Below are 13,459 nucleotides of genomic sequence, written 5' to 3' on the forward strand. Positions count from 1 at the left end.
AGTATAGTTGACTTACAATGTTGTGTTAGTTTCAGGTGTACAGCAAAGTGATTCATTTATACATATAAATATATTCATTCTTTTCAGAGTCTTTACCCATCTAGGTTATTACAGAGTATTGAGTAGAGTTCCCTGTGCTGTACAGCAGGAGTCCCCAACCCCCTGGCTGTGGCCTGTTAGGAACCAGGTTGCACAGCAGGAGGTGAGTGGCAGGTGAGCCAGCAAGGCTTCATTTACCACTCCCCATTGCTCCCCATTACTGCCTGAACCATTCCCCACCCCCGCCCCCATCCTTGGAAAAATTGTGTTCCACAAAACCGGTCCCTGGTGCAAAAAAGGTTGGGGACCGCTGCTATACAGTATGTTGGTTACTTATTTTATATATAGTTGTTGGTTACTTATTTTATATATAGTTGTGTGTGTATGTTGGTTACTTATTTTATATATAGTTGTGTGTGTATGTTAATCCCAAACTTCTAATCCCTCCCCTCCATGTTTCCCCTTTGGTAAGCATAGGCTTTATTTATTTATTTTTTTTCCGAAATCTATGTGTCTGTTTTTGTTTTGTAAATAAGTTCATTTGTATTATTTTTTAAAACTGGATTCCACATGAGCGATATCATATATTTGTCTTTCTCTGTCTGACTTACTTAGTATGATAATCTCTAGGTCCATCCATGTTGCTGCAAATGGCATTATTTCATTCTTTTATATATATATATCACATCTTCTTTATCCATTCTACTGTTGATGGACATTCAGGTTGCTTCCATGTCTTGGCTATTGTAAATAGTGGTGCAAAGAACATTGGAGTGCACGTATCTTTTCGAATTATGGTTTTCTCCGGGTATATGCCCAGGTGTGGGATTGCAGGATCATATGGTAGCTCTATTTTTACTTTTCTAAGAAACCTCCATACTGTTTTCCATAGTGACTATACTAATTTACATTCCCATCAACAGTGTAGGAGGTTTCCCTTTCCTCCACACCCTCTCCAGCATTTATTGTTTGTAGACTTTAAAAAAAAATAAATTTATTTATTTATTTATTTATGGCTGTGTTGGGTCTTTGTTGCTGTGCGCGACTTTCTGTAGTTGCAGTGAGCAGGGGTTACTCTTCGTTGCGGTGCGCGGGCTTCTCATTGCGGTGGCTTCTCTTGTTGCGGAGCACAGGCTCTAGGTGCGTGGGCTTCAGTAGCTGTGGCTCGCGGGCTCTAGAGCGCAGGCTCAGTAGTTGTGGCACACAGGCCTAGTTGCTTTGTGGAATGTGGGATCTTCCCGGACCAGGGATCGAACCCGTGTCCCCTGCATTGGCAGGCAGATTCTTAACCACTGCATCCCCAGGGAAGTCCCCATCATTCTTTTTAAATTGTTGCACACTTTTACTAAGAATGGCGGTTGTATAATATATTTACCATTCTACTATGGACTTTCAGTTACTTTTAGTTTCTCCCTACTACAGTGTTGGAATGAATATCCTTATATATGTAACCTTGAGTGAGTCCCTGGGACAGGCCACCAAGTGAGGTTCCTTGGCTTTGCACAGGAAAGAATTCAGAGCAAGCCAGAGTAAAGTGAAAGCAAGTTTACTTAGAGAGCTACACACACCATAGAGTGTGGGTCTTCTTAGAAGATGAGAGGCGGCCACAAAATATGGAGTGTTTAGTTTTTATGGTCTGGATAATTTCATAGGCTAGTGAGTGGGAGGAATCTTCTAAGTATCTTGCGGAAGGGCTGGGGATTTCCAGGAATTGGGCCACCACCCACTTTATGGCCTTTTTGGGAAATTGTGTCACGGCCCCTGCGGGTGTGTCATTTAGATGCTAATGAGCGTATAATGAGGCCCAGGTCTACTGGAAGTAGAATCTTGTGCCATCTTGGACCTAGTCGGTTCTAACCAGTTTATGTTCTTAAATGGTTGTGGCATTCCCTTAATCGTTGTGCCCTGCCCCCTTCCTTCTTGTCTCAAAGCCAGTTACATAATACCTTTGATTTTAGTTCAAGATAATATGCATTCAAATGTAATGCAAAGAATTCTGCATTAGATATTGGCATTTCAGGCTGAAAGGTTTAAGAGAATTTAAGTCCGTAAACCATATTAAGATGTTTGGAATATTTAACATTTATTTTGCCCTTTTATAGGTTTAATTTGTTAGCTTTGTTTTCCAGTCTGCCGTGTCAAGCATTTAAGGTGGTTAAAAAGCAGCTATGTTAATGTAAAGTAGTGTGATCATATTTGTGAATGGAATTGGTTTTTTTGTTTTTTTTTTTTTTTTTTGCGTTACGCAAGCCTCTCACCGTTGCGGCCTCCCCCGTTGCGGAGCACAGGCTCCGGACGCGCAGGGCCAGCGGCCACGGCTCACGGGCCCAGCCGCTCTGCGGCATGTGGGATCCTCCCAGGCCGGGGCCCGCACGCGCGTCCCCTGCGTCGGCAGGCGGACTCTCAACCACTGCGCCACCAGGGAAGCCCAATAGAATTGTTTTAAAAGGGAGATGGGAAGCCAGCGAGGTCGGTTCCGCCCGACTCCAACATGGCGGCACTCTTTGTCTGCTCTGAAGTGCTGTCCCTGGCCTCCTCGCGGCCGTGATGCATCTCACTCTGCGGTGTCGTCCAGGACATGGCAGGTAATGAGCTGGAGGAGGAGAGCCAAGCTGGAGTTGCCCCAGACAAATTGTCAGAACAGAGTAGGGTGCGCTACTTGGAAATCTGAGAAACAAGGTAGTGAGACTTCCCTGGTGGCACAGTGGTTAAGAATCCGCTTGCCAATGCATGGGACACGGGTTCTGAGCCCTGGTCCAGGAAGATCGCACATGCCGCGGAGCAACTAAGCCCGTGCGCCACAACTACTGAGCCTATGCTCTAGAACCGCCGAGCCACAACTACTGAGCCCGTGTGCTACTGAAGGCTGCGTGTCTGGAGCCCATGCTCCACAGCAAGAGAAACCACCGCAATGAGAAGCCCATACACTGCAAGGAAGAATTGCCCCTACTCGCCGCAGCTAAAGCCCACAGACAGCAATAGAAGACCCAACTTACTTATTGTAAGTAAATAAATAAATAAAATTGTTTTTTAATTTAAAAAAATTGTTTTAAAGGGTTTAATATATGTTTTGAGTTGCTCTAATATTAAAAACCAGTGAAAGTTATTCCTCGTATTTAATACAAAATTATTATTTAAAAAATTAGTTAATTATTTTTTGACTGCATTGGGTCTTCGTTGCTGCATGCGGGCTTTCTCTAGTTGCGGCGAGCCGGGGCTACTCTTCGTTGTAGTGTGTGGGCTTCTCATTGCGGTGGCTTCTCTGGTTGTGGAGCACGGGCTCTATGTGTGCGGGCTTTGGTAGTTGTGGCTCGTGGGCTCTACAGCACAGGCTCAGTAGTTGTGGCACATGGGCTTAGTTGCTCCGCGGCATGTGGGATCTTCCCGGACCAGGGCTCGAACCCGGCTCGAACCCGTATCCCCTTCATTGGCAGGCGGATTCTTTTTTTTTTAATATGTATGAACTTTTTTTTTAATTAATTAATTTAGTTTTGGCTGCTATGGGTCTTCATTGCTGCTTGAGGGCTTTTATCTAATCGTGGCGAGCAGGAGCTACTCTTCATTGAGGTATGTAGGCTTCTCATTGCGGTGGGTTCTCTTGTTGTGAAGCACGGGCTCTAGGCTCACAGGCTTCAGTAGTTGTGGCATGCGGGCTCTAGAGCGCAGGCTTCAGTAGTTGTGGCTTGCGGGCTTCAGTAGTTGTGGCTTGCGGGCTCAGTAGTTGTGGCTTGAGGGCTCTAGAGCGCAGGCTCAGTAGTTGTGGTGCATGGGCTTAGTTGCTCTGTGGCATGTGGGATCTTCCTAGACTAGGGCTCGAACCTGTGTCCCCTGCATTGGCAGGTGGATTCTTAACCACTGCACCACCAGGGAAGTCCCAATATGTATGAAAATTTTTAAAAAGTTATTTATTTATTTATTTATATGTTGTTTATTTATTTTTTGGCTGCACTGGGTCTTCCGTTGCTGCGTGCCGGCTTTCTCCAGTTGTGGCGAGCGGAGGCTCCTCTTTGTTGCGGTGCGCGGGCTTCTCATTGCAGTGGCTTCTCTTGTGGAGCACGGGCTCTAGGTGCGCGGGCTTCGGTAGTTGTGGCACGCGGGCTCAGTAGTTGTGCCTCGCGGGCTCTAGAGCACAGGCTCAGTAGTTGTGGCTCACGGGCTTAGTTGCTCCGCAGCATGTGGGATCTTCCCGGACCAGGGCTCAAACCCATGTCTCCTGCATTGGCAAGCAGATACGTAACCACTGTGCTACCAGGGAAGTCCCTTAATAGAAAATTAGATTTGGAAATCATATTACACAATTTTGAAGGCTTAAAATTAGGTATTGAAATTTGTATCTTTAATAAATTGAACATGTACTTAAATTCTAACATGCTATAAATAACATTCTGTGACCAAAGTCCTCCAATTCCCATTAACAGATTCAGCATTTATTTCTCATGAAATTTTCTTAAAAAAACAACCATCATCATCACCACCACAGAATAACTGTCAGTAAAATATATTAAGAATTACTGAATACCATAACTCTTGGCAATAGAGTAAGCAAGCAATGTTGATAGCTCCAACTAAGGTGTCAATGGCTCCAGCTAAAGACCATGAAGAAAATGCCTGCAGTTGAAGAAGTGAGATTTATGACTCTCTGTGAGGGAGAGTACACCTCATTGGGAACCATGAGCCATGAAATGTCTCAGCCTGAGGGCGTTTCTCTTACTGGGACTCTCCATAGCTATACATTCAATTATAGAATCTGGGGTTTGGTTTGGTCATTTGCGGGAGGGCGTAAGAAAAGGGAGATTTGCGTTTGATTGCTTAGATTGGACATTGTGAGGGAGTAGGGTCGATTCTATGGTTGTTGATAAATCTTTGGGGAAGGCTGACTGGAACAAGGATAAGGCTGTAATTGGTAAAGAAGTAGCAGACATTCTTTTTACCCAAGAGAGGGGGTGTTGGGTGTTTTGTGGGTGTCTCAGACAAATTATGAAGTGGCTTTGCTTGCTCTCATTTTGTCATGGTCTTAGAGTCATCTTGTCTGAGGTTGGTATTCTACGAGACTTATGTCCAACAGGGAAATGATATGGCCTGGTTACGAGTATCAGGCCAGTTTTTGACTGTCAGGGGTTGCTCCTTGCCCTCCACCGTGCCACCCCCACCCCTGCCCACCAGGTGATAGTAAATAGAGAAAAGTAAATAAATTCAAGAGATTTAGCCCACAAGTCTACAGGACCAGATATAGGGTCAGAGGGAATGTCAGCGGTGATTTCTAGGTTGCTGTCTTCTAGAGGGTGGCAATGCTATTCACGAGGATAGCACCAGCTTTGTGTAATCCTTCAACTTGAGACCAGAAATAAAGAACCTACTGTACGACACAGGGAACTTTACTCAGTACTCTGTAAGGACCTATATGGGAAAAGAATCTAAAAAAGAGTAGATACATGTATATGTATAATTGATTCACTTTGCTGTATAGCACAAACTAACACGACATTGTAAATCAACCATACGCCAACAAAAATTAATTAAAAAAAATATGAAAAGTTAACATATCATACCCATTTTACAGATGGAAAATTAAAACTTTAGAAAGGTTAAGTACCTTGCCCACTGTTGCATGGAATCAGAACTCTGGATTTATCCATTTTGGACATTTTACATAAATGGAATCATACAATAGCTGGTGTTTTGTGTCTGACTTCTTAGCACAATGTTTTCAAAGTTCATCCATTTTGTAGGAAGTGTCATTACTTCATCTATTTATAACCAAGTAAAATACCATGGTACAGATGTACCACATTTGTTTATCCATGTATCAGTTGATGGATGTTTGGGAATTTCCACTTTTGGGCCACCACAAATAATGCTGCTAGAATAGTCATGTACAAGTTTCTGTTTGAACATGTGTTGTCAATTCTCAGATATACGCCAAGGAGTGGAATTGCTGTGTCATACAGTAATTATATGTTAATTTTTGAGGAACCACCAAACTGTTTTTCATAGTGGTTGCACAATTTTACATTTCCACCAGCCAATATATGGTTCTCATTTCTCCACTTTCTCATATGACAGTTCTGATTTCTCCACATTCTCACCAACAATTGTTGTTATTGGTTTTTTGTTTATAGCTATCCTAGTAGGTATAAGTGGATCTCACTGTGGTTTTGATTTGCATTTCCCTAATGACTAAGGATGTTGCGAATCTCTTCATATGCTGACTAGCAGTCTGTAAATCTTCCTGGGAGAAATGTACTCAAGTCTTTCAGCCGTTTTTAAATTAGGTTGTTTTAGGAGTCCTTTATGTATTCTGGATACTGAATATGCAGAGTATATACAGATAATATTTGTAAATATTTTTTTCCCCATTCTGTGAGTCTGAAACCGAATCCTCCTAAAACAAGAGTTCCCCTGCTGAGTTTATGATTAACCTCTCTATCCAAAATTTATCCCCTTTCTTGTCCCACTTCATTCCCCTCAGGATTGAGTCCTATCAAAGAAAAGGGGGGATTGAAAACGACCCTTCCCGGTACAAAAGCCCCACTGTGTCCCCTGTTTCTTGTTTGTAGAAAAAGGCTTTAGTATCTTAGGCCTTCCCTGAGTTCCAAAGAGCAGACTTAAGCATGTACTAATTAGGGACATTCTTAGATTTAGGTATTTGATAAACTTTAAGTTAATTTTTGTGTGTATTGTGGTAGAGGTCCACATTCATTCTTTTGCGCATAGATATCCAGTTGTCTCAGCATCTTTTGTTGAAAAGACTGTTCTTTCACCCGCTGCATGGTCCTGGCACCCTTGTCAGAAATCAGTTGAACATAGATGTGTGGGCTTATTCCTGGACTCTGAATTCTATTCCATCATCCGAATTTTGTAATTTAACCTTTTAAAAATCACTTTTGGATTTACTTGAATTTGGCATTTTTATCTCCAGAACTTCCAAAATTATTTATCATTTATTCAGTTGATTGAAATGAGCCAGAATCAAATTTGCTGTGGGAAAAGTTTACTAAACATCAAGAGGGTTTCATAGCAAAGTTATTACAATGTTAGACTAAACATCAAGAGGGTTTCATAGCAAAGTTATTACAATGTTAGACTAAACATCAAGAGGGTTTCATAGCAAAGTTATTACAGTGTTAGACTAAGCATCAAGAGGGTTTCATAGCAATGTTATTACAATGTTAGATTATGTTAGAATTACATGCTTTGCTACTAGAAGCATTTCTAAAGGTATAAACTTATGAGACATTAGGAATCCATTTCAACATATCAGAAAGGGAAATTATGATAAAAATACGAGACACCACATAGCATAAACATACAATATGAATGAATACATGAATAAGGATTTTTAATATTTAACTCTTTCACAAATTATGTACAATAAAAATAAAATAATACAGTTATGTGTTCAGCCTTTCCTGTGGATCTGTTTATCTGCGTTGCAAGGGTTGCTGGGTAATAATTGTACAGTGTTATGGTTATTCTGAATATTTTTCTCAGAGTCCAGGATAGTTATTAGGGACAAATGACCGTTCTCCGCCATGCTGGCTCACACCATTTTACTGGATAAAACACCATTTCCTTGCAATGCTCTGTCATCCTTCCCTCCCAACTATTCTTCTGTCACAGTCTGTTATATCGTCACATTTCTTTGAGAGAGGTGACACATACACACAAAAAGGGGAAAACCTTGACCTGGTTGGCATTGCTGAGGTTCAAAGACCCATCAGAGAGAATAGATTTTTCTTTTCTCAACATTCAAGCAAGTCCCTTCCAAGCATTCACTAGTTATATGGGAAATGTATAGTTGCAAAACTATGATTTTAAAAGGATCATATATATATATATTTTTTTTTTAATTTAGTTTTTATATTTGGCTGGGTTGGGTCTTCGCTGCTGCGTGTGGACTTTCTCTCATTGGGGTGAGCGGGACCTACTTTTCGTTGTGGTGCACGGGATTCTCATTGCGGTGGCTTCTCTTGTGGCTCACAGGAATGCGGGCTTCAGTAGTTGTGGCTCGCGGGCTCTAGAGCGCAGGCTCAGTCGTTGTGGTGCACGGGCTTAGTTGCTCCGCGGCATGTGGGATCTTCCCGGACCGGGGCTTGAACCCGTGTCCCCTGCATCAGCAGGCAGATTCTTAACCACTGCACCACCAGGGAAGCCCTTAAAAGGATCTTTTTGCAGATTTGTTACTTGAGGTATACATTCACTTTTAGTGTGTCTTCTTCACAGCCCTCAAATTCATTTTAAGATCCTTTATTATACAAGAGCCTAAAGATGACCAGGCATTTTCCATACCAAGAAAAAATCCTCTGTACGTACAAACATAAAAACATACTTCAGACAATTACAACATACAACACATGCTTGGATATTAATGCTTTGAAGAGATGGCTTGGGGTTACAATCACCCAGGTTCTCTCATTAGGAAGTTCTTTGGATCACAGGGTGACAGAATTTTGTTCACTTGAAAGTGAGCCCCAATGGAAAAGAGTAGAAAAATTTATCATTAATACCACTGAAAACTCAGAACAAGAATCAAATAATAAAGGATACCGGTTATAAAACATTTGATCCTCTCACCATGCTCCTCAGTATTTACCTTCTGCTTTCTCTCTGCTTAAATGGCAGAGTATTGACATTTAGGGGCTCCCAGGCCCTGCAGTTCTGTCGTTTCCCAGTAGGGGGCGATGCTGCATTTAAAAACTGCACCAGTTGCGGCATTAACCCTGGTGGGTCTGGGTTCCTTCTATTTTCAAGACATTTTAAAAACATCTATGAATACTTTTTTCTAAACTCAGAGAAAGTGAGAGTTGAAGAAAAACAGAATTCTTGAAGGATAGTTCTTTTACCCACTGTCTTCAGAGGTATTTCTTTGTATGTGACATTCTTGAAGGTTGGTATCAAAGTCCCAAAGTACGAAATGCATCTCGTAAGTCATCAACCTCATATAGGGGCTGTGGAGAAAAAGAGAGAGTGGATGACTTTGTAAACATTTTTGAAGAAAGTAAGGGGAGAGGGGCTTCCCTGGTGGCGCAGTGGTTAAGAATCCCCCTGCCGATGCAGGGGACACGGGCTCGAGCCCTGGTCTGGGAAGATCCCACATGCCACGGAGTAACTAAGCCCGAGCGCCATAACTACAGAAGCCTACAGCCTGTGCTCTGTAAAGTTTTCATCAGAGGAAAAATAAGGAGAGAATGATAAATACACACACACACACACACACACACACACACACACAAACACACACGACAATGTGGGAAATATAAGAAAAGGAAGTATAAGTAGCTTCAGGGATAGATGACTTTGGAGAGAGAAAGAAAATGAGAAGCAAAGAAGGCCCTTAACTTACCAAAAGGATGCGTCGAAGCTGTCTGGACAGACGAACCGAATTTTCATGCAGCCCCTCCCAGGCTTTGAAAGTTCTTTCATGATTTTCCACAAAAGTATTCCAGCAATAAAAATAATCTATAAAAAAAAGGAGGGGGAAGGGGATAGCTCAGATCTCAAATCATGAGGAAAGAAAGAAAACCCTGGCTCCGCCCAAAGCCTTGGGTCCAAGCCATTGGTTCTTTTTTTTTTTAATATTTTATTTATTTATTTGGTCTTGCTGGTTCTTAGTTGCAGCAGGTGTGCTCCTTAGTTGTGGCTCGCAGGCTCCTTAGTTGCTGCATGTGAACTCTTACTTGCGGCATGTGTGTGGGATCTAGTTCCCTGACCAGGGATCGAACCCCGGTCCCCTGCATTGGGCATGTGAGTCTTAACCACTGTGCCACCAGGGAAGTCCCAAGCCATTGGTTTTTTTCCTCCAATTCTAGTTGATAACTTTTGGCTCCAAAGGCGAACCAGAACTCCCAGAATTCTGCCCCCCTGGTCCCCCCCCCCCCCCCCCCCCGCAATCTGAATTGCAAACCGTCCTTTGCTGAGCCGGGCAGAAAGGTCCCTGCGCACCTTTGAAGGTCATAATGGCGATTTGGACCCCAGCACGGTGCAGCCGCCTCAGCCCCTCGGGCTCCGCCTTGCGTTCCTTGTCGCAGAAGTAGAGGCGCGCTGTGAAGATCCTCAGACTCAGATTGGGGTACCCTCTCAGGAAGTCGGCCACGTGCCGCGCGCAGTCGTAGCAGGGGCTCCAAGACGTGAACCAGGTGACACGGTAGCACCGCCCGGGGTCCAGGTCCCAGTCGGAGATGTAGCGGAGGAAGAGCAATTCCACGTGGCATCCCGCCTGGGGAGAGAGCAGAGGGCTCAGTGGAGGGTTACTGACCTTGACTGCCCTGCCGGTAGCTTTACAGTCATTAATTCGTGTCCCTCCCAGGGTGATCTTTTTTGGGGTGTCTGCAGTTTTGTCCTAGGTTACAGGAAGGTTAAGCAACTGCCGGAAAGGACACAGTGTAAGTGGTGAGCCCAAACACTTTGCACTTTTGGCCCTAGGAAGGGAAAAACGTACAGCTTCTCTGTGGAATGGGGAGGATGGAATGAGTTGGGTGGATGAAGGAGAAGCACAGTATCTCAGATTTCATTTTTGTTTGTGAAGTTCCTTTTTCTTCCTTGGAGGGGAAGGCAAATGGCTTGGAAGGGCTGTTGATGTAACGTTGTGGAAATACACTGGACCACTAAGTGGAGGTCAGAAAATTTAGGGTTAGGAGATAGATTATGAGACTGACAGGTGAGTGTTGTTTTTTTAAAATTAATTAATCTATTAATTAATTAATTTATTATTTTTGGCTGCATCGGGCCTTCGTTGCAGTGCGCTTTTCTTGTTGCACAGCACGGGCTCTAGGTGCGCAGGCTTCAGCAGTTGTGGCACGCGGCCTCAGTAGTTGTGGCTCGTGGGCCCTAGAGTGCAGGCTCAGTAGGTGGGGCACATGGGCTTAGCGGCTCCACGGCATGTGGGATCTTCCTGGACCAGGGATCGAACCCATGTCCCCTGCATTGGCAGGCAGATTCTTAACCACTGCACCACCAGGGAAAATCCCTGAGTGGTGTTTTGAGAGAGGTAATAGGCGGCACTGGGGCTAAGAGCAATTAAATACAGGGATACCTATATTGTTGTGCTTGGCTGTATTGGACTTTGCAGATATTTTGCGTTTTGAAGGTTTGTGGCAACCCAGTCTCGAGTACGTCTATCAGCATCATTTTTTCCAACAGCATTTGCTCACTTTGTGTCTCTGTGTCACATTTTGGTAATTCTTGCAAATTTCAAATTTTTCATTATTCTATTTGTTATGGTGATCTGTGGTCAGTGATCTTTGTTACCACTATGATTCTCTGAAAGCTTAGATGATAGCAGTTTTTAGCAATAAGCTTTTAAAATTAAGGCATGTACTCTTTAAAAAAAAATTTTATTTGGCTGTGCCGGGTCTTAGTTGTGGTGCACGGGATCTTTACTTGTGGCATGCTGGATCGGTAGCTGCATGTGAACTCAGTTGCGATGTGGCATGCGGGACCTAGTTCCCCGACCAGGGATCGAACCTGTGCCCCCTGCAGTGGAAGCGCAGAGCCCTAACCACTGGACCGCCAGGGAATTCCCAGCAAGTCCCCTTAATACTGCAGAAAAGTCATTAGTCCCAGAATCTGAAGACCCAGGTTCCATTTCCTGGCATCGCCACTCTTGTGACTTAAACAAGTCACCCAACTCTTGGATCTCCTGATTCTTCATCAGCGGAATGAAGTTTGGTTGTGAGGATTAAATGAGAGGGAAGGAAAGGGTTGTTAACACAAAAGCTCTCTATGTTTAGAATGTGTCTTATTACCAAATAGGAAAGAGATTAGAATGTAAAACAATTGCAGTGAGATAATTTACACAATACAAATGGAGGCCAAAAAAATTGGAGAGTAAAACTAGCCCTAGAAACTAGCCAGTGTCATTCCACCCTTGGATTCTTCCCTGGAATTCCACTAAGACTAGATGTCACTGCATGTTATGAGAGGAAATATTCATTGGCAGAAGAGTATGTGAACCCATCTGGGTTTTGGTGAAGAAGTCTCTTGGAAATGTAATTCTCTGATCTTCAAGTTTTAATTAAAGGCTTCCCTGAGTTTTCTGAGGCTCACTATTACGTATGTACTTACTGGCCTCTGATCTATGTGAGCAGGAAGGAATAGAACTCATTTGGAAGACAGAATGGAGTCATTAATTTTTCCTAAATTTTTCTTCCTTAATTTTTTAAAATTCTAAAGCCACAGTTTGTTTTTCCACATTTAAAATTCAGCTTGAATGAGCTGTATATATTCCCCCAAATCAAAAGCCTCTTTCTTTGGATATCTTCTTTAATCTTAAAGGCAATTTGGATGCTGGGGAAAGGAGAGGAAGTTTTGGGGCAGTTATTCTTGGCATTGAAGCAAGGTGTGGCCTTGATGTGCTCAGCATGATTGGGGAGGACATTAAATGACACCCTTTGGGGTATTTCTATTGTGGTTGCAGGGACATGTAAAAAAGAGATTTGAAGAATCTAGTGGAGACAAATGAAACAGGCTGAAAGTGGTACCATCAGCAGGTGGCTCTAAAAATGCCCTGCTTGGGAAGCAGGTATTAATTGATACCTTGTTTCGAAGGTGCCCAAAGTCCAGTGAGAAGGAGGTGGCGCTATCCCGTCGCTTCACCACGTAGCACAAGTAGGTTTCATGGCGGCCCTTAGCCCAGCGCACGTTTTTGAAGTGGTAAAGAAACTTCCTCCTCTTCATCAGGAGGCTGTGGGTGAGAGGAGGGAGGAAGTGCGGGAGCATCGTTGATCCTCTGGTCACTCCTGGCTTTCCTTCAGCTTTTTTAAAAAAATCTGTAATACTTGGGCCAAACCAAAGGAGATGCTCTTGCTTCCCTTTGTTGGATGCCTGAGACTTACTGAGCTTGGAATCCATTACAACCCCCTTATCATGCTTATATTTAAGACCAGTTGAGACAGCAAGAAACCCAAAGCCAAACGCTCACAGGACGGGCTCCTCCCATGGCTGCCTTCTAGATGCTGATAACTTGGAATTACAAACCTGTTCCCCAGTCCCATAGTGATCTTTTCAGGTTTCCCCTCCAATCTCTATCTAAATGTCCAGCATGGACCTCTAACTCACGGGGTTAACACAGTATTCCCAAATTGCCCTTTCCTGAGCTGCCTCTCCTCTCCTACCGACTTTCCGTCCCAAGTAACCAGGCTAAAAGCTTGGAATCATTTTTGATTCTCCTTCACTCCTCATATTGAATTAATTTATTAATCATCTAAATTTATTGAGTCAAACTTTCAAATATTTCTGGATTTGTTCCTGCTCTACTTCCTCTGTTCTCTGCTTCAGTCCAAGCTCTAATCTTTCCCTTTATCCATTGTCCTGACCTCTTAACTGGTCTCTCTGCCCGCAGTCCCTTCAAAATAACATTTTCCACGAGGTGCCTGAGAGATCTCACAAAAGCCCAGGTGTGGGCCTGTCATTCTGATACCGA

At 43.4% G+C, this 13,459-nt stretch overlaps 1 protein-coding gene across 1 annotated transcript; it reads right to left on the reverse strand.

The window, feature by feature from the left end:
- Positions 1-8,933: 8,933 nt before the first annotated feature.
- AICDA (activation induced cytidine deaminase) lies at positions 8,934-12,756 on the reverse strand. Its single transcript, XM_060025935.1, has 4 exons — positions 12,574-12,756; positions 9,982-10,255; positions 9,383-9,498; positions 8,934-8,987 (listed from the first exon to the last, which is right to left on the reverse strand). Exons 1-4 carry the CDS (start codon positions 12,754-12,756, stop codon positions 8,934-8,936), a joined length of 627 nt encoding a protein of 208 aa, XP_059881918.1.
- Between the last annotated feature and the right edge of the window lie 703 nt (positions 12,757-13,459).

This window comes from Delphinus delphis, chromosome 11, assembly GCF_949987515.2.
Source record: "Delphinus delphis chromosome 11, mDelDel1.2, whole genome shotgun sequence".
NCBI classification, from domain to species: Eukaryota; Metazoa; Chordata; class Mammalia; order Artiodactyla; family Delphinidae; genus Delphinus; species Delphinus delphis.

Excerpts from the sequence above, each read along its gene's own strand:
- AICDA (XM_060025935.1), bottom strand. The coding sequence starts at position 12,756 with ATGCTCCCGCACTTCCTCCCTCCTCTCACCCACAGCCTCCTGATGAAG. Across the intron at positions 10,256-12,573 it reads TTGGGCACCTTCGAAACAAG|GCGGGATGCCACGTGGAATT; the intron begins GTATCAATTAAT and ends CTCTCTCCCCAG. Across the intron at positions 8,988-9,382 it reads AGCTTCGACGCATCCTTTTG|CCCCTATATGAGGTTGATGA; the intron begins GTAAGTTAAGGG and ends TTTTCTCCACAG.